The sequence below is a fragment of the Chiloscyllium punctatum genome, chromosome 25 (genome assembly GCF_047496795.1).
Source record: "Chiloscyllium punctatum isolate Juve2018m chromosome 25, sChiPun1.3, whole genome shotgun sequence".
Taxonomy (NCBI): domain Eukaryota; kingdom Metazoa; phylum Chordata; class Chondrichthyes; order Orectolobiformes; family Hemiscylliidae; genus Chiloscyllium; species Chiloscyllium punctatum.
The window spans coordinates 31,200,659-31,221,946 of NC_092763.1; the positions used below are offsets into that span (position 1 = coordinate 31,200,659).

Sequence of the window (21,288 nt, forward strand, 5' to 3'; positions counted from 1 at the left end):
TGTTGAAGCTATATATATTAATTTTGAATTATTCTTCCACTGTTATATCAAGCTTCTTTTTTTCTTTCTTCCTGCTTTTGGGGAAGTGTGTTCTGAAATAATCCCATTTCTCCCCCTCGAAGTTGTAATAGTCTACTTTCATGAATATAGCTGGAGATGCACTGATCTTGTATGAGCATTTAGTGTATTTCTATCAAATTCATCTGTCTGCTTTATGGAGTTAATTGTTTTAAATAAAGAGCTCTGTTAAACTAGTGAGAAATACAGGGTTACTGTCTGACTTCATAACACATTTTACAGTTTATTTCCAGCAGAAACAGATCATACACTCTGAAAAAGTAAATCTTCTAAGCACTGGGGCTAAAATAATTAAGAGTTAATGAAGTGCTTAATTTGATTTATACAATATCTCATTATGTAATTGGGTTTCTAAGGATTTTACTCAGTGGATGGAATGAAAGTAAAGTTTGCAGCTGGAATAATTCCCTCTAAATAGAAAATCAATTGGGGCTTTTGTCTTTCAGTGGTACTGTCCCTACTTCTGAGTCAGGAGTGCTGCTGAGATATAAACATCTTTGAATAGATTGATTTGAAAAATAACTAATAAAATTTATCCTCTTGCTGTGCTTATGCCTTGCTTGGTTGAAATGGATTACTGATTTAATCTTGATTTATTGTTTTAACTCCCAAAAGTGAGTGTGTTTAGATGGCAGAAAGTTGGGAGCAATCCAAATCTCAAAACACAAACAAATAGTTTTAGGATGTGTGCCGGTTCAAGGTAGTACCAGAGTAGGACTTCTGTGCTGGAGCTTGTCCGCTTCAACTGCTCTTTTTCTTACTTTTCCCCCCCTCTTTCCTTTTGTTAACTTACTTACCTTGTCCTGAGCTTGCAATGCATCGGCAAGTTGAGTGGTCTTCAGCCAGGCCAGGGTGCAGAGGACAGTGAGAGTGAGCCCTTACTTTTCCAGAGTAAGCAGCGGACCTGGAGTCAGTGCTTGCTACATCTGCCGAAGTAGCATCGACAAGTTAAGCCCAGTGGCGAAAGCTGGCACCTGAGGATCAGTGACTTTGGTTGGGTCCAGTACTTGTAGCGGTGAAGCGGAGGCAGAGGGCATCATAGTAACATTAAGGTTGGCCCAGCGCAGAGAGATGCAACTCTGTTGGTGGGTCCAGCACAGGAGGCAGCTTGGTGGTGGAAAAGCCGCATTGGACCAGTGGTAAAGATGGCGCCTGAGGATTGGCAACTTTGGTTGAGTCTGGTGTAGATGGTGACAAATGGTTGGTGCAGACGTCATTAGTGATGAGCTGGCTCAGGACTGATGGAACCTCTTCAAGCCATATCTTTTCTTTCTTTTAAATGATTCAAATTGGCGCTATTTGAATTGAATTGAATTGAGATTATTGTCATATGTACTGAGTGAAACGCTTTGTCTTGCAAGCAATACAGGCAGATCAGAGTTAAGTAGCATAGATAAGTAAATAACGGCAAAAACAAAAACATAGGTACAGGCGAATGTGAAGACTTTGAGTCCATTCAGTATTCTAGCACCGATAGGGTAGAAAGTGTTTCAAAACCGGCTGGTGCGTGTTCAGGCTTTTCTACCTTCTCCCTAATGGTAGAAATTGTAGAAAAGCATTGCCAGGGTGGGATGGATCTTTGAGAATGCTGGCGGCCTTTCCTCTACAGCAGGACTGGTAATGGATTTTATAGATGGGAGGTTAGCCTTTGTGATTGTCTGGGCTGAGTTCACCCATCTCTCTAACCGTCTCCAATCTTGAATGGTATAGTTACCATACCAGGTAGCGACACAACCCGACAAAATGCTCTCTGTGGTGCACCTATAAAAGTTGGCAAGGGTTTTCACTGTCATGCCACATTTCCTCAGCTGACTGAGGAAGAAGAGATGTTGGGCATTTGTAACCAGTGCATCCATGTGAAGAGTCCAAGAAAGCTTGTTGTGGATGACCACTCCCAGGAGCTTGACACTCTCCACTCATTCCACCTCTGTGCTGTTGATGTGTAGGGGGGCATGAGTAACATCCTGCCAAAAGTCAATAATAATTTCCATGGTTTTGCCGGCATTGAGAGCTAGGTTGTTCTCAGTGCACACTTTTTCCAGGTCTTCCATCTCCCGCCTAGTTTGTTTCATCACCATCTGAGATTCGACTGACTATGGTGGTGTCATCAGCGAACTTGTAATTGGCATTAGTCTGGTCTTTGGCGATGCAGTCATGGGGTTAGTGAGTAGAGTGGAGGCTGAGTATGTACCCCTGGGGGGCTCCAGTGTTGAGTGTTGGTGAGGATGAAATATTGTCCCAAATCTTCACTGATTGTGGCCTGTGGGTCAGGAAACTAAGGATCCAGTTGCAGATTTTTTTTTTTCACTTTTTGTTGTGTGTTTTAAAGCACAAGTGAAAGTAAAATCGAAATTTAAAACGTGGACAATCAATGTCGTCTCATGAAGTAGGCTGCCATTTTAAATATTTAGAATAGTGTTACTTTCCTTATTTTAATTGACCAGTTGAAATTTAAATATAGCTCGTGTTTTCTGAGAATTTAAGAAACTTTCAACTAAACCTCGGTGATGCTATGGATCAGAAGGTAAATGTCTGTCCTTTTTACCAGCCTTTAATTGCAGATGCCTCTGTTTTGACCGCACAAAGATATTTAATAATACCATATGCTGTCACTGTTTAAATGGGTCTAAGACTAATGGCTTGTGCAATGATGTACCTAATTATTTGAATTAAGCACACCTTTTACATAGTTCAACCAAACTGTCAGACTGACAAGTCAATGTGACCACACGAGGAGTAACAGAACGCAGATTTTAAAATTTCAAATCTAAAGTATCTTGAAAGAATTGGTGTCTTAAACTTTGTTAATAATATTTTGGATTCTATGCAGGAGGAATTATTATGGAGGCACCTGGGCAAGTTTCAGCTTTTCTGGATTGTTGTCTTGGATCAAAGAATGCAAAGTAAGTCATGTTTTATTTGGAAGCTTGTGTGAAATATCACAGTATACAACTTAGTAGTTGCACTTTCTTGAATTAGGTGAACATGAATATATGTTGAGTGTATGTTCTAGCTATTTAAAATATTTATGCATAAAGTATCTACTTCATCAAGAAAAACGTTTTCTCATGTGATCACTGATTAAAATGGTATTCTGGTGCTGTGGGACATTAAAGTACATTTTAGATTGTGTGCATGATATTTGTATCCTTTTTCAAAAACCAGTTGTGTTGAAGTTTTTGCTTTTCCATATTTTTACTCAGTTACACTTGCTATCTCCTATCCAGAATATGCTTTCAAGTCTAGGTCATTCACAAAATGAATCCATGCAGCTGGCCTAGGTTAGTATACTAACATGTTGTCTGTGGAATATCAGGGTGTCGGCCTGCTTGGCTTTTTCAGAAACTCTGTGCTTTTAAATCACCAGGTGATATTTCCAAGCATGCTACTTATCTCTTCATCAGGGAATGACATTAGATTCATTGTGCAGGAGCATAAAATTTGTCTGCTGCACACTGCTGTTGTTTTTCTGAGAAGTGGAGTTGGATGCAGTTCAGGCTGAAAAAGCAAGCAGGACCACACCCTGAAATTTCACAGACAACATGTTGGTATACTAAAGGCAGCTTTAAAGCTCTGAAGAGATTTTGTTCAAGGTCACCCTTCCCTAAAAGTAATAAAGGAGAAAAATGTGGCACTTTTGGATTTTCTTTTGTTCCAGGAGCTGACCATCATTGTGATGGAACCCTTTGTCCTGAAATTATGCCCACCCTAGATTCTGTAGGAGAATACCTGTCAGAACTTTAGAATCCTAAATGTTTCAGTGTGATCACCACTCCTTTTTCTAAACTCCAGAGAGAATAAAGCCAGCTTGCTCACCCCTGTTATCATTGGATAATCCTGATTTCATACAATAACCCTGTCTTCTCAGGGGCTAATCTATTAACCTTTTTACTGTATTTATTTCCAACGCAAGTGTATCCTTCCTTAACTATGGACACAAGCTGCACACAGTATACCAGGTATGATCTTAACAAAACTGTGTACAATTGTAGCAAAACTTTCTTCTTCTTGTACTCCTTAGCAATAAAGATGTTTGGTTTCCCAATTGCTTGTTTTACCTATGTGCCAATTGTTTGTGTTCTTTGTGTGTGAACATACCCAGTCTCTTCAAATAGCAAAAATATGCACATTTCACTTCACTCCTTTTTAAAAAATTTTTTAAAAAATCTTATGAGCAAAATCAATTACCTCACACTTCTCTAACTTATACTCCATCTACCACCTAGTTGCCCACTCGTAATCTGTCACTATCTCTTTGCAGTCTCTCTGTTCCTCTGTTGGCTTACATTCACATTTAGCTTGGCACTATCAGCAAATTTTGATATTTTTTTTTCTTTATCAAAATCATTTAATATAGTTTGAAAACAACTGATGTCCGAACATCGATCCTTGTGGTATTCCAGTAATCAAAGCCTGCCAACTTGAAAATGCAGCACAAGCTAAGAGTTGTGACTGCCTCCTGGAAGATTGAGGAAAGAACATTAGTGAACCAGATTTATTTGCAACATTCAAATGTTTTTCACATAGTTGCATTGGGCTAGCTTTTTATTCCAACATTTTGGTGAAACCAGAATTCAATATCTGCCATGGTGGGATTCAAACCTTTGTCTCCAGAACATTTACCTGGGATGACTAATCCAGTGACATTGCCACTATACCACCACCTCCCCTCAACATATTTCCAAATCAGAAATGGTATGGGACTTGGAGGGGAATTTACGTATGGTGGGGTTCCGCAAGTCTGCTGTCGTTGAATCTTTTTAGATGCTAGAGGATTGAATGGTTTTGTTGAAGGTATGCTGCACGTGCTGTAACCTCATGAATTCCTTTTGTGAACCCCTTTGGCTCCAATATGCTACTCAACTGTCCTGTTTGGTAATATTTGCCTTCTCATCTTGTAGCTTATTTGTATAACATTAACACAGCAAAAGTAAACTTTACTTTTTTCACACTCATCATTGATCTCAGATCTAGGCTGTTTGTGGGTACTGCTATACTGGGAGTTGTGAATAGCAGTGCAGGCTGCTCAAATCAGTACTCCTTTAGGATACAATTGCAGTAACTATCTGACTACTGAGTCTTCAAAATTTCAAGTCATCTGATCGAACAGTTTTCTCAATTTCAAGAATTTTCCCTCACCCTCCGTCATCAAAACAACAGTTATACTTTATAAGAATTAACAAGTTTCAAATATACCACAACTGGCAAACTTGTTAGTCCAAAACTTTAAGTCCAAGTTATTGTTATGTAATGAAGTGTCTATCACTGTCACCATTTCCAAACTGCATGTGTTCTGTCTTTCTCGGATGTTGATTTACAAGCCTTTTTGTTTTTAAATGCTTCAACATTTTATTCAGCTCAACTGTTGAGTTTTGCCTTAATGTTTGTCTCCTGCTTTGTCTACTGTGTTGAGGTTCATTGAGATTTTTTTGAAATGATGGTATAAGATTGACTTAGGTAGAGTTTAGAGTGAAAATCATATAGTATGGAAACAGACCCTTTTGGTCCAACCAGTCCATGCTGACCATAATCTCAAACTAAAGTAGTGCCACCTGCCTGTGTTTAGCCCATATCCCTTCAAACATTTCTTAGTCATGTACTTGCCCAAATATCTTTTAAACGTTGTAACTGTACTGATGTCCACCACTTCCTATAGAAGTTCATTTCTTTTTAAAATCTTCTGTCTCACCTTAAAAATACACCCCCTACTCTTGTAATCCCCCACAGTCGGGAAAGGCACCTACTATTCATCTCATTATACCACTGCTATGTGAAGCTCATTCTTTAAATGACCCAGCCATGGCAGTTCTGAGTTCCTTCCAAAGTCCCTTTTATGTAAAAAGAAAAGCCTCCTAATGTGCTTATTGCTCTCTGTTGTGTAACAATTCAGTGTTTTTCCTTTCACGTAGTCTATAAAATGTTACGGTTGGGCTGAAAGGAGATTACAAATTGATTGCCACAAAATGATTTTTGGGGCAATGCTAACTCTGATTCAACTCATTTGTGTTAATGGTGTAAGTGTCAGTACTCCAGTATGCGTGTGCACTAAATTGGTAGTCTCCCACAGAATTTGTAAGGATCGTTACAAGAAATAGAAGTTTACATTTGAAGTAAGTAGTTTTGTGACAAATTAATGGTTTACTTTGTATTGAGCATGCAATATTAATCTATTACCCAATTTTTACCGAAGTGGGAGAGGAGAGAAGAATGAAAGAAAAGTGATTTACAAAAGAAATGTGAAAAATTGAACTAATTGTTCTTCGGCTACAAGCCAATAAATTGGAGTTTATCACATGTTTTATTAGCTTTTGTTTTCCTTGCTATATTTTGCTGAGAGCAGCCATGACAGTGCAACACTAGAGTTTCCAGGCTACTGCCATTCCAGTAACATTTTAGTGGCTATCAAAATTGCAAATATCTGCTAACTTGGTCATATGTTGTCTGGCAACATTTTAGGCTGCAAACATTGATTCTGCCATTGAGTGGCAATATGAAAAGAATGCATTTTAATCTCCTGAGCTGAAAAGTCAACTTTGCCACATATGTTAGTGTGACATGTATGCTATTTCTTTGCTACCTGTCCTAGTCTTCAGCTAGGTGACCTTTTTCTTGTTACATTTCTGTGATGCACATTGCAATATTATGTTATAATTAGAGTAACAATAGAAGTGTATTTTTGTGCACTTCCTGTTGGTAGTATTCGGCATTGTGAAAATGGCTGTTCCAGTTCTGTGAAACATAAATTAACACGTGGAATATTATTTTAAGATTAGCTGCAATGTATTCTGAATATATGAACAAAACTTTTTAATGTTTATTTTTAAATTTGTTTAATTTAATAACTGAAAGTTATTGGATCTCTTGCTTAAAAAGTTGGCAAGTGGAGTTAATTTTAGTTCCTGTCACTGACCATTCAAAAGAATGACCTCCAGATGATGCATCTGTGCAACAATAATGGCAATATGCCCAAGAGACACAATGCTGATATCTTTAGCAATAATGGTTCCTTTTTGTTCATGACTAAAGTGTGTGTGTATGTGTTTGTGTGATACACACGTTTTGCCTTTATTAAAATATTACATTAAAATTACATGCTCGTGATACCTTTCAATGCGAATCCAAGTGAATTTACATTGAAAAAAGAGAACACTTTTTATTTTGGAAGGTCAACGTGAACCATTTCTACAAAAGCTAGCAATTTTGGCACTGATTTAAAAAATTAATGTTTATGCTTGTGTTTATCCATATATTTTAATTCCTCATACTTTTAAAACTTTGTGATATGAAAATTATCTAAAATTGAATATTATGGCATGATTTTACATTTTTTTGATTGAAATGCTTTGCTTTTACAAGTAAAAGTTGAGTAATGACCATATTAGTGATCACATGACATACTGAAAGTTTTCAAGCATTGGCATTTTAGACATGACATCTTTACTATTAGTTATTCGCAGTACCTTTTTTTTATGCTTGTGTTTATCAATACATTTTAATTCCTCATACTTTTAAAGCTGTAGTATGAACAGTTATTCTTTTGTCAGTTCTGATTTATCATTAGTTTGATTTTCAATCCTACATCAGGAACACACTACTGACACAACAGAAGCTAATTGGAAAGATAAGATACTAGAAGGAGAAGATGTCATTCAACTTGGTCTGGTGGATAAATCTATTGAGAATTTGGAAGTCTTCTGCTATGCAAGGTGTGTTTTTCATTCATAGATTTCAGTCCATTAACTAGTATGCGGATGTCTCTCTGGCAGACAGAAATTCTTGCTGCAAGCACGAGTGTGAAATTTTGTTTCAGAGAAACCCTGAAAATGTGGAATTGTGCACACGATTTACTGAAGCAGAACGAATTCCCTCCGGTTTACAGCTGAAAGACCAGGAGAAGCGGAGGGATGAAATTGCTAAAATTCAGCTTCTGTATTTAGAAAATAACATAGCTAAAATGCAAATATAGTAAAAGATGTTTTTGTAATCAGGAAGTAACCTTTGTCTGCATTGAGCTCAGCCAATTTAACTTAATTTTCCTTAACATTCTGGGTGCTCACACCTGTCATAAGCCTGAAGCTATAAGCCTGAAGGAAATCATTCTGCTGTGGTAAATTGCAGCCATAGATGCACAATTCTTCTACATTATCAGAATATTTCTGATACCTCTTCCTGCTTTGCTGGAGAGCTAACAAAGTACCAATGAGTTCTCTGAAGTCCATGTCAGCATGATGTTTTCTGAAGTGGTGAAGATAGTTGCTAGGGACTTTTTAATAAACTTTGAGCTACTTTTGCAGCTTTGAATACTATTATGTAAAGCTGATTTGAAATTGAAACCTGTCATTGTTGTATCCTTTATACTTGATTTTCAAGTTCACGTTTTAGGCATTGTTACCTCACCTGGTAAGATATGATTTGTACCTATACAAAAACAACCTGTACAAAAACATATCTGGAAAGTCAGCCAAAGCTTTTGCATCAGCACATTGTTCTTTATAGTCTAGATGTGCAATCTTTCCCTATTAGTAAACACTTTTTAAGGCTGATTCTCCTTTTGTTGTTTAATGATTTTTTTTATGCTTTCTAAAAATGTGTACAAGAAGTTTTAGCCCACGTATTTTGCTGTGTTGACATGATGCTTTCTTATTAGAGAGACAGTGATAAGCACAAGTTGTGGTTGGTACGATTTCCTGGTTAAAAATCCATTGTTAAACCTTGGGGTCCCAAGCATGTGCATGGTTAAGGACACAGGTTTCTGCTTCTGGGAAACCATCTATATAAAATGGCTTTATGCTGTGGGCGCAAGACAAATGTCTTGAGCACAACTCCACCGTTAGTAATCTGCTACTCTTTAATGCAGCCATGACTTCTTAAAGTAAGTCTTGCACTCCTTTAGTTTGAGGCTGTTTGATTTCACTTACACTTCTTTGGCTGCTGGTCTAAATCCTGGAGTTAATTGTTCAATGCTCCTTTTTAAAAAAAACTTTTTCATTTATGATACGCCATTGTCTAAATCAAAGCCAATTTTAAAAAAAAATTGACTTGTTCTGTCTGCAAAGTCCTTGATCATATTGGTACATTTTGATGAGCTTGAAGCCATATTGTGCCTTTTGAGCTAAACTTAATTATGTTTTACTGATCTCCCATGCTCATGTCAATATGAAAATAAAATTCTGCAATCAGCCCTGGCATGTTTTTGTTGATAATCCAAATTACATTATGTTTGTTACATTTCATAAGACCTCCTCTCCAAGTAAAATAAGAGTAGGCAGCGTGTGCCATTATTTTATGCGTCAGTTGACCAAGAAATTCATCATGAAATCGAAGGTTTATTCTCCTGGACAGTGAATATCTTGATGAATCAATATCTGGTGACTTTAAATTCTTGATCCTAATTATGCTCTGTTTGCATATTTTCATTAGAGTATATTCTAGAGGATGGATGTAACATGAAATTCTGCTTTGGCATATTCCTGCATGCAAGATGTTAAATTATCTTTTTGATTTTGTCTGTTTTTTTTGTACCTGGAAAATAAACTTGCACTTTGTCTGTGCTTCCCTTTCCAATATCTCACCCAACGCTTGATGCTTGTGGAGCTTTTAGAATTACTTGTTGAATGTATGAAGTTACCAACTGTATATCTTCCATTGTCAAGATGAACTGAAGGGGAGGAGAGTGGAGAGCCTCTGTTGTTTTTGTTTTGTGATGCGACGTTTGGAGGCGGTCTCAGCTCAGTGGCTCACTGCAAAGTTTTATGAAGATCACAAGAATTATATGTCAAACTTTCAACCATTGTACTTCATCCCTTCAGTACAGTATCGGATTTAATTTTTTTAATGGAATTTCGCTAATATCATACACCATTCCACATTGAGAAGAATTTCCTTATCAGTTCTAATTGCCTTTTACTGATTTGAACCTGTGTACAAACACCATAATCACTGAACTGAAGGATGAGGATCAAAGTGTGTTTTGTGGTATTTCTGATTTGTATTTTCTTTACATTTGATAGCACAACGACAGAGGAAGATGTTACAGAAGTAGGAGCTCTTGAAAATAAGCAATCAAATATGGATTCTAACACTGGAGCAGCGAATGCAGTAATGAAAAATCAAGATGAGAGAAATCAAACACAAAAAATTCTAAGCAGTGGTGATGCAGAATCTCCTCTAGAGAACAAAGATTCCTCACACTCTAAGGAGGAAGTTTCTGCTGAGAAAATTGAATCCGAGGACAAACCATGTTCTTGCAATATTCCTTCATCTGTAGCCACTGAAATATCTCTGGACACACAAGAGATTGCTGATGGTATAGCTACAATTGAAGTGGAAACTGGCAATGTAGACCAATCTATTGATGCCTCCGATCAACAAGTGAAGAAAGAAGAAAAAATAACAACTTATTCACAAATTGTAAAAAATGGCAGGAAATTTAACATCGACTTGACCTCCAAGGTAGCAATTTGATTTTGCCCACTAATTGTTCATGGCATTCACATAAATTTCCTAGTTCAGCTTACAATTAAAAATAAGACTTGAGATTTGTTGGGTTTGCTCGTAAGCAGAGAGTTTTGTGTTCTTATTGCTTTTCCTCTGTTGTCCTTCTGAGCCATCAGTGTTCTCTTTATTGGTGGGAAGAAAGAAAGACATAGTCATATAGCATGGAAACAGACCCTTCAGTTCAACCAGTCCATGCCGAACATAATCACAAACTAAACTCGTCCCACTTGGCTGTTCCTGGCCCATATCCCTCCAAACCTTTCCTATTCATATCTATCCAAATGTCTTTTCAACTTCGTAATTGTACCCACATCCACCACTTTCTTAGGAAATTCATTCCACATGCAAACCACCCGCTGTGTTTAAAAAAATTGCTGCTTATATCTTTTTGAAATCTCTCTCCACTCCTCACCTTTAAAAGTGTGGCCCCTAAGTCTTGAAATCCCCCATCCTAGGGAAAAGAATGCAACTACTAACTCTACCTGTACCTCTCATTATTTTATAAACTTCTGTCAGATCGTCTCTCAACCTCCAACACTCCAGTTTAAAAAGTCCCAGCCTATCCAGCCTTTTGTTATAATTATCAAGCCCTCCATACCCGGCAACGTCCTGGTAAATCTGAATCCTCTCCAGCTTGATAATATCCTTCCTGTAACTGGTGACCAGAACTGGTCACAGTATTGCCGAAGAGGCTTCACCAATGTCCTAAACAACCTCAACATAACATCTCGACTCCTTTTACTCAAAGAACTGAGTAATGAAGGCAGGCATGCAAAATGCCTTTTTTTAACTTCCATGTCTTTTTGTCTTTGAAGTTTGCATCGCAACTAACATGCAAAAGTATTTGTTTTCTATTTTGAGAATTCTAATCTCCTTATTTATAATCCTGTAAAAGTGAAGGATCAGCAAAAGAGTTTGAATGTTTCTTAATGTGAAATACATTTTGTGGCCTGTATAAACCTTAATATGAATAAGATTTATCGTGGTTTGAAAGAACAGCAAATTCTTCAGTTTCCTTTCATGTTATAATGCTGTAAATACATAAATGTGATTTCTCTATTAAGTTGTTTTTCTTTTGGTATAAATTTTGACATGATGAAAAAATACCCTATAACTTGATGCAGTATCTGGCCATTACGGTGATCTGAAAACTAGAGTTTCAAGCCTGGCTAACTGTAATCAGTACGTTTGTGTTCTTCCAGTTTCTGTATTCCTGTGGCTCCTTGGTCAACCTTCTTATCAAATCCAATGTCAGTCGGTATGCAGAATTCAAAAATATTACCAGGATTCTTACTTTTCAAGGAGGAAAGGTTGAACAGGTATTCAATCATTTCTCTTAATTGTTTCTTGCAATTAATAGACTTTGGGTGAGGTGCAGTCAAATGCATGAACCCCAGTGCATTCTTTTAAAATCTAGAGTGCCTTAAGTTTTAGGGTAAAGGTGGGTCTGTGTGTCATTGCCTTGTGGATTGTATTGCAAATATTTTAGCTGCATGATGTGGAAAAAAACCTAAAGTATAGAAGGTAGCAAGTCATCGAGCACAACTTTGCATGTGTATTTAATCGAAATAAATACAAACTTTGAATTATAAATTTGGAGAGGGTTTCTTTTGACTACCATATCTGGGCCTCACTGTACAATTTTCTTTGTAGCAAATATGAATGCTGTGCTTTTACTAACAAAATAGCAAAATATCGAACTTGTATTTAGATTATCTCTCTCTTTTGTGTCCCACTTATGTTTTCAGGCATTGCTTGAATTTAATGTTTTTAAAAGCAGGCAGTCATGTTTTGATTCATAGCTGCTGAATTATAAGGGACAAAGGGGGAATGTAGATTTTTATGCTTATTCTCTATCTGCATATTCTCATACTTTCAGAGTATTATGTATCTGATCTCAGAGTCTTGTTCACCCATATCTTTAAGAATCTTTCCATTGTATGTGTATTTGCTTTCTTAATTTTAGCTCCCCCAAAATGTGTTATCGTTTGGTTTGTCAAGTCAAATTTCACATGCCGGTATTAATCCCATTAGCATGATGCAAGCATTTTTATGATAAATTTTCCTATCCTCCTCCTCGCTCATTGGTGTCGTTGACCTGTTTCCAAGATTGTGCTCTCTCTGTCCATGTTGAAGTCATTTATTTATAAAGACTGAGAATACATGTGATTAGAAGTTGAAAGGCAATTAAAGAAAGAGAAGCCCTGTTCAGGGAGAGGTGAGATAGGGAGCAAATATAGAAGGCGTGCAGCAATAGGTGGGTGCACATAACTTCTTAATTTGGGTTCCTTTTTGCTGTTGAGTATCTGATTTTATTTCTGAGGTTCATGCAGCTATTCATCAAAATGCTCAGAAATGTTAATTTAGCTAGTGCAACTGTAGTTAATAGCCCATAAACGATTGAAATATTTATAGCTGACACATAACCCCAAATAGCTCTCAAACCCACAAAGTAACAATGAAGGCTCTGCCTCAGCATAAGTAGAGAAGAAGCAATACATGAAATAAGCTTTTCACATGGTATTGCCTGATGAGAGCTTCTGTTCATCACCAACACTCTGTTTTCTTTTGCCGTTTTCATTGTTGAATTGCTACTTTTATCTGAAAAATGAATTACATTTTTGCAGATATTTGCATTTTATTAAATCTAGAATTGAATATTTTCAATTGGCTGAAATATTTGTAAGTCTTTAGGAACTTGTTAATGCATTGGAAGAATCATAGTTCATGGTGTTGATAGTTCTTCAGGATTATATTGTTATTAGCAAAATGATGAGTTAGATATTAAAACATTGACACAGCTAGTCTCCAGGAAGTATTACGTTTTGACTAAAATAAGGGCTGATGTGACATTAAAAAAAACTTGTTATCTCTTTGCAATGTCTGTACATGATATTTAGTCTCAATCAAAGTATTTCAACTCATATAACAGTTATAAGTCCTTTATTTTTTTCCATGTCCTTTGGTGCTGCATCTATATAATTCTCCCATCTGTGATTTGAAAGCTTATTTTGACTCTAGGTTCCTTTATATCCAGCATGTAACCTAGGTTAGTAGACATCAGGAACAAATGAAAAATGTGCTGTGTTTTATTCTGCTGATTGAGACACTTTTTTTTTGCCAGTGATCTTTTTGTTTTGCATAAAATATTTTGTCAATATAATTTGTCATAAATAAAACTGTAACAAGTCATTGTAGCCAAACCCTAAAGTGAGATGCTGATGTTTCTGGGTTTGTTAATCTGAATATGTACTGAGTGGGTAAATTAATTTTTTCTTCCTCTTGCAGAAACTTTATTGTGCTTTAATTTTGTCAATTGATTGCATTACCTTCTCACTTTTGCAATCTTTGTGCTATACTTTTAAAGCAGTCTTCTGAGTAGACTTAGAATCCCACATGTGGAAACAGGCCTTTTTGCCTCCAGTCCACACCGACCCTCCAAAGACTTAACTACCCAGTCCCATTCCCCTACCCTGTCATCCTAGATTTACCCCTGCCTAATGCCCCTAACCTACACATCCCTGAACGCTATGGATGATTTAGCATGGCCAATTCACCTGACCTGCATATCTTTGGATTGTGAGGGGAAGCTGGAGCACCTAGAGCAAACCCACGCAGACATGTGGAAAATATGCCAATTCCACACAGTCACCCATGGCCGGAATCGAACCCAGGTCCATAGTGCTGAGAGGCAGCAGTGCGAACCACTGATCCCCCATACCACCCTGATTCTTGCACAGAAGAATCTTAGATTGCATATACCAGATCTATGCAGCCAAGATATGTTATGACTGCATTGCTTTATGGTCTGAACAGAAATAATAGCTCAGGTTTTCTGATGATCAGACAGTAGTTACTCCAGTATTTATAGGAGTTTCATCTGGAGACCCTGTAGAATTCTTATCATGACGGACTCTGAAGGAATTGCTGGGGAAATTGAAGATTCCACTGAGCAATACCTCTATGCTTGGACCCATCCAATTTAAATGATTTGAATGGATTTCATGGAATTAAGTAACCAACCATTCAGGGAAGATTAGACTGTTAAATATCCTAACTCCTATTCAACTGACTTGCCCTGCAACCAGCACCCCCAACTGCATCTCTCCCAGACTCCAGACTCCTATTCCCAGTTCCTGACTGACGTCCTTTCCATTCCCCCTGGGTCCCATCACATACATGAATACATACACACTCATGCACGCACACACATGCTTCCCCCCATCTCCCCCCCACCCCAACCACCATCCCACCTCTGTCTCCCCTGCACCTCTGAGACCTACTCCCTTTACCCCCACCTCCAGGCCCTTACCTGACTTTTGTTTGGCCTGACTCCCAAAGGAAGTAAAATCCTACTCTAAATCCAACCTAGCCTAAATACTGGATCACTTACTGTCCCCCTGACACCCTACCCTTTTAATGCACTATCTCTGCTCACCTGGCACTCAACCTGCCCAGCATCTGACCCAGCATGAGATTGTCACTCTTCAGAAATCCGGCTCAACATTGTTAATGAATTTGTTTATAACTTCAGAAATAGAGGCTGGTGCAGGCAATTGTTGACACTCAATGATAATGTAGAAAATAATTAATATGAATGTAAGGTTTCTTATTTTGATTACCAAGCTGGCCCTTTCGAGCAACTGTGATGAAGCTACTGGGCGCTAACCATTTTAAACTATAGATTTATTTGAGAGGTGAATATTTATTGCACAGGTGATGATTTTTAAAATTGAGATTTTGCTTTCCCAATAATGGTGCAGGAATGTGGATGATGCAGTAGAAAAGAGCACCTTCATAAACACAACTACTTTTGAGTATTATCCAAACAATATAGTCCTGGAAATGGTTGAATTGTGATTTTTGACTTCAAATCTGCCCAGCATATGACTGAGACAGCTTACTTGATGAGTCAGACTTCAATTATAAATTAGGCATATCATGGATATTTCTCCTAATAGGATGTTAAGATAGGTTCAGTTTGTTGTCAGGACCTGATTGTTCCCAAAATTAATATAACTGAATGATATAAAATATTTCTCTCTCTTTCTGATTGAAAGGAAAATCCATCAAAATGTCAGAATTAACCATAACCAAAAATTTAAACCATGAAGAATTACTTACTGCTGCACTTCATTTTTAGAATTAAATTCACAGAACAGTCCATAAAATTGTGATGAATTAGCGACATAGTAGTAATTTCCTTGAGTGGTTCACTTAAAAATTGCTGAACTTTGCTGAGTTGCAAAGCAAATTGTACATTTATATTAGTCAACTGAACCTAGAAAGGTACCTTGTTTAGCAATTTTGTATTTTTTATTATTAGATGTAGATATTCAATTTTTAGGTATGAGGTAAATAATTAGGGCTCACTAAGGACTACTTTGCTGCATTGATGTACCGTGTATGTCCGTGAAAGGAGTTACAGGAGTTTTGTTTACTATTTTTTTCGAAATGCAGGTTAATTTTGCAGCCCATTACTTTTGAAACCTGTTTACAAGGTCTGCTTGTTAGAGTAATAACTATTTTTAAGATATCCTAGGAACCGAAAATAATCTTCATACCAAGAGGATGGTTATGGTTGATTTTGTGTTAGGGAAAAAATCCATGTTGCTGGTATTTTCAAGAACTGATAGCTTACATTTTTGTTGTATTCTTCTAAAGTTAAAATTTATAGTCCCTTTTAACTTTTTTCCCATCATTCTTAGGTACCGTGTTCCCGAGCAGATGTGTTTGCCAGCAAACAGCTCACTATGGTGGAAAAACGAATGTTGATGAAATTTCTTACATTCTGTTTGGAATATGAGCAACACCCAGATGAATACCTAGGTACTGTACTTTTATGGCTAAGGCCACGCTGTATTTCTAAGCTTCTGCCATTGTGCTTGAGGAACTGTGCGCTCACTGCAGACCCACTTTTATCCGCATATCCCCTGTTGTTTTGTATACTGATCCCCAACTTTTGAAAAAAAATCTGTGATTTATAGTATTGAAATACATAGTTTCATGTTGCTCGCTTCCATGTTCAAGTATATTTTATTGATAGTCTGTTTCCTATTAGAACTTTTCAGTGTATATGTGTGTCAACTTTTTTTCCCACAAGGGGTGTTAAATAGGGCTTTCTGATAGTGTGTAATATCATAGTTAATTTTTCACATTGCAGTCCTGCATTAATGGCAGTTGTTTTTGTTAAGTTAATCCTTAGATTTTGGCATCTCCAAGAAAACTATTCTGTCTGTCCTTTCTTCTCTTGTTTTCTTTCTCTCTGCCTGTTTCTGGGTGAAGCAACTGAGGAAGTTTTCAAGTCATGTGCTATGATTCCATAGCCAATGCTATTACAGTACTGAAATTTTTGAAAGCCAGGAGAAGCTAAATTATAAAACCTCACGGTCTCAAATACATCGGAGAAAGTGAGGACTGTAGATGCCGGAGATCAGAGTCGAGAGTGTGGTGCTGGAAAAGCACAGTAGGTCAGGCAGCATCTGAGGAGCAGGAGAATCGAAGTTTCGGACATAGGCCCTTCATCAAGAATGAGGCTTGTGGGTCGGGGCTGAGAGATAAATGGGAGGGGGGCAGGGTTGTGGAGGTAACTGGGAAAGTGATAGGTGTATGAAGGCGAAGGAGATGGTGATAAGTCAGAGGGGGGCAGGGATGGACTGGTCCGAAGGGTGGTGCCGAGTTAGATGTTTGGGACTGGGATAATGTGGGGGGAGGGGAAATGAGCAAGCTATTAAAATCCACATTTATCCTGTGTGGTTGCAAGGTTCCAAGGCAGAATATAAGGCATTCCTGCTCCAAGCGTTGGGTGGTAACGGTTTGGCAGTGGAGGTGGCCCTGGACCTGCATGTCCTTGAAGGAGTGGGAGGGGGAGTTGAAGTGTTCAGCCACATGGCGGTAGGTGTGGGTGACCCAGAGATGTTCTCTTAAATGGTCTGCAAGAAGATGTCTTGTCTCCCCGATGTAAAGGAGACCACATTGGGTGCAACAGATGCAGTAGATGACATTGGTACATTTCTGAAGGATGTGGAAGGATCCCTTGGGGCCTTGGATGGAGGTGAGGGGAGAGGTGTGGGCCTAGGTTTTGCACTTCCTACGGTGGCAGGGAATGGTGCCAGGAGTGGGGGGTGGTGGTGGAGGGTGGGGGTACCTGATGAGGGATTCGTGGAGGGAATAGTCTTTTCGGAATGGGGAGGGCAATATATTTCTGGGTTCCGATTTGAGGTGACGGAGGATGATGCGTTGTATGTGGAGGTTGGTGGAATGGAATGTGAGGACCTGGGGGAGGTTCTGTCCTTGTTGCATTAGGAGAGGTGGTGTTCAAGGGCAGTAGTGCATGAAATGGAGATGGGCTGGAGGGCATTGTCGACCATGTGGGAAGGGATGTTGCAATCGTGCAGGGAGGAGGCCAGCTGGGACTTTGAGGTGGGATTGGTCAACCTGAGAATAGATGCAGCGGAGGCTGAGCAGTTGGGAATAAGGGATGGTGTTTTTACAGGAGGTAGGGTGGGAGGAGGTGTAGTGTAGATAGCTGTGGAAGTCAGCAGGCTTGTAGTAATGTTTGTGGTTAGTCGGTTGCAGGAGACAGTGATGGAGAGGCCCAAGAAGGGTAGGGAGGTTGCCGAGCTGGTCCAGGTGAATTTGAGGTTGGGGTGGAAGATATTGGTAAAGTTGATGAACTGTTCAACCTCTTCATGGGATCACAAGGCGGTGTCGATACAGTCATCAATGTAGTGGAGAAACAGGTGGGGATGGCACCGGTGTAACTGCAAAAGATGGACTGTTCCACCTGGCCGACAAACAGGCAGGCATAGCCCCTGGGTTCCATGCGGGTGCCCATGGCGCTACCCGTTTGGCTTGAAGGCAGTGGGAGGATTGAAAGGAGTAGTAGTTGAGGGTGAGGACCCGTGGATCAGATCCTTGGTGGAAGGGTACTGGTTGGAACAGTGTGAGAGAAAGAAACTGAGTGCTCGAAGACCTTTGTCGTGGCTGATCAATTTTAACAGGAACTGGATGTCCATGGTAAAAATGAGGTGTTGGGAGCTGGGGAAACGAAAATCTTGGAGGAGGTGACAGGTGTGAGTGATGTCACAAACGTTGGTGGGGAGTTTCTAGACTAAGAGGGACAGGACAGTATCGAGGTAGGAAGAGATGAGTTAGGTGGGACAGTTGCAGGCTGAGACAACCGGTTGACTGGAGCTTTCCAGTTTGTGAATCTTAAGAAGGAGGTAGAATCGGGCAGTGCGGGGTTCAAAGACATTGCAGTTGGAGGCTGTGGATGGGAGATCCCCAGAGGTGATGAGGTTGTGGATGGTTTGGTGATGGGAGGTGAGGTCATGGTCAAGGGGGCAGTAGGAGGAGGTATCTGCGGATTGGCGCCTGGCTTCAGTAGTGTAGAGGTCAGTGCCAACAACTTCCACCCTGACCTCAGATTCACCTGGACCATCTTGGCAACCTCCCTCCCCTTCCTGGAGCTCTCCATCACCGTCTCTGGTGACCGACTAACCACAGACCTATACCACAAGCCCACCAACTTCCACAGTTACTAGACTACACCTTCTCTCACCCTAGCTCCTGTAAAAACGCCATTCCCTATTTCCAATTCTTCTGCCTCTGCTGTATGTGTTCCCAGGATGACCAATTCCACCACAAAGTCCAAGGTGACCACCACCTTCTACAATCGCAACTTCCCTGCTCACGTGGTTGGTGATGCCCTACAGTTGTTGTGGTTCTGTTCGCCGAGCTGGGAATTTGTGTTGCAAACGTTTCGTCCCCTGTCTAGGTGACATCCTCAGTGCTTGGGAGCCTCCTGTGAAGTGCTTCTGTGAAGTTTCCTTGGGTATTTATAGTGGCTTGTCTCTGCTGCTTCCGGTTGTCAGTTCCAGCTGTCCGCTGCAGTGGCCAGTATATTGGGTCCAGGTCGATGTGCTTATTGATTGAATCTGTGGATGAGTGCCATGCCTCTAGGAATTCTCTGGCTGTTCTCTGTTTGGCTTGCCCTATAATAGTAGTGTTGTCCCAGTCGAATACATGTTGCTTGTCATCTGCGTGTGTGGCAACTAAGGATAGCTGGTCATGTTGTTTCGTGGCTAGTTGGTGTTCATGGATACGGATCGTTAGCTGTCTTCCTGTTTGTCCTCTGTAGTGTTTTCTGCAGTCCTTGCATGGGATTTTGTACACTACATTGGTTTTGCTCATGCTGGGTATTGGGTCCTTCGTTCTGGTGAGTTGTTGTCTGAGCATGGCTGTTGGTTTGTGTGCTGTTATGAGTCCTAGTGGTCGCAGTAGTCTGGCTGTCAGTTCAGAAATACTCCTGATGTATGGTAGTGTGGCTAGTCCTTTGGGTTGCGGCATGTCCTCATTCCGTTGTCTTTCCCTTAGACATCTGTTGATGAAATTGCGCGGGTATTTTGGCGAATACATTGTATAGGTGTTCCTCTTCCTCTTTTTGCAGTTCTGGTGTGCTGCAGTGTGTTGTGGCCCTTTTGAATAGTGTCTTGATGCAACTTCGTTTGTGTATGTTGGGGTTCCTTCCGTCCGTCCTTCCTACCTACAGTCCTGCTGAAGGGCTTATGTCTATTCTGCTGCTCCGATGCTACCTGACCTGTTTTCCCACACCACTGTCTCAAATATATGTTTTGAATTAAAACAGTTAGACAATTTTAATCATGCCTACCTTTTTCATCTTGATCTTTGGCTACTCATTTATTTCTCCACCTCACACACAATTCCCGCTTGGCTGCTAACCTTAATTTTAAAAATGTGATGCAACTTCACCACTTCAAATGTCTTAAACCTGTTCTCCAACTAAATATTTTATGGATGAAGGTATTTTTCTGTAAGCGCACTTGTATTTCTGGTTATTTTTGACTTTAGGTCTTTTGGAACCAGTACCCAAAATGCTTTTGATATTTAAATCGAGATATCAAATCTGAAAATTGGTTGAATGAAACAAAATACAAAGTAATTTGTTTGCTGTGTTTAATCCACAGACTTTCAGGACAGTAGGTTTTCAGATTATTTGAAGACAAAGAAATTAACTCCAAATCTACAACATTTCATTCTGCATTCCATCGCTATGGTCTCTGAAATTGCTTTGACCACAGAGGGACTCAAAGCAACTCAGCACTTCCTACAGTGCCTTGGACGCTATGGGAACACGCCATTCCTCTTTCCCTTGTATGGTGTTGGAGAAATACCACAATGCTTCTGCAGGTGTGTAGATTTTACTCTTGATATCTGAAAACTCTGTATACCTTTTCATAATTTTCATATTTGAGATTTGTATGAGTTCCAGCAAATGTCTGAAGTGAGTACAAGAAAAGTTTTTTGGTTAGGTTAAAGTTGGGCAGTATTTTAGCATATTTTGTAAATTTAGAAATTGATGACCAAATGAGTGTTAAAATTTAATTGTCTTCTAAAATCATTATGATGCATAGCATCATAATAATGGGGGAGGCAATGGCTTAGTGGTATTATCACTGTACTGTTAATCCAGAAACCCAGATAATGTTCTGAGAACGTGGGTTCAAATATCACCAAGGTGGATGGTGCAATTTGAATTGAATTCTTGAAAAATCTGGAAGTAAAAGACTCATGATGACCATGAATCGATGGTTGAATGTCAGAAAAGCCCATTTGGTTCACTAATGTCCTTTGGGGAAGGAAACTGCCAATCTGACCTGATCTGGCCTACATGTAACTCCAGACACACAG

The 21,288-nt window shown here is 39.2% G+C and overlaps 1 protein-coding gene across 3 annotated transcripts in view; it reads left to right on the forward strand.

Annotated features, from left to right (window-relative positions):
* The window catches only part of chm (CHM Rab escort protein), a 98,080-nt gene that overhangs the window by 19,350 nt on the left and 57,442 nt on the right, over positions 1-21,288 (forward strand). For 2 of the 3 annotated variants that reach the window (XM_072594914.1, XM_072594916.1), the window contains exons 3-8: positions 2,909-2,981; positions 7,663-7,784; positions 10,089-10,530; positions 11,778-11,894; positions 16,284-16,404; positions 20,565-20,787. In XM_072594914.1, the coding sequence (XP_072451015.1) occupies positions 2,909-2,981; positions 7,663-7,784; positions 10,089-10,530; positions 11,778-11,894; positions 16,284-16,404; positions 20,565-20,787 (1,098 nt within the window). Of the gene's footprint in view, positions 1-2,908; positions 2,982-3,991; positions 4,038-7,662; positions 7,785-10,088; positions 10,531-11,777; positions 11,895-16,283; positions 16,405-20,564; positions 20,788-21,288 lie in introns of all 3 variants that reach the window. The other variant, XM_072594915.1, reaches the window with a different exon arrangement.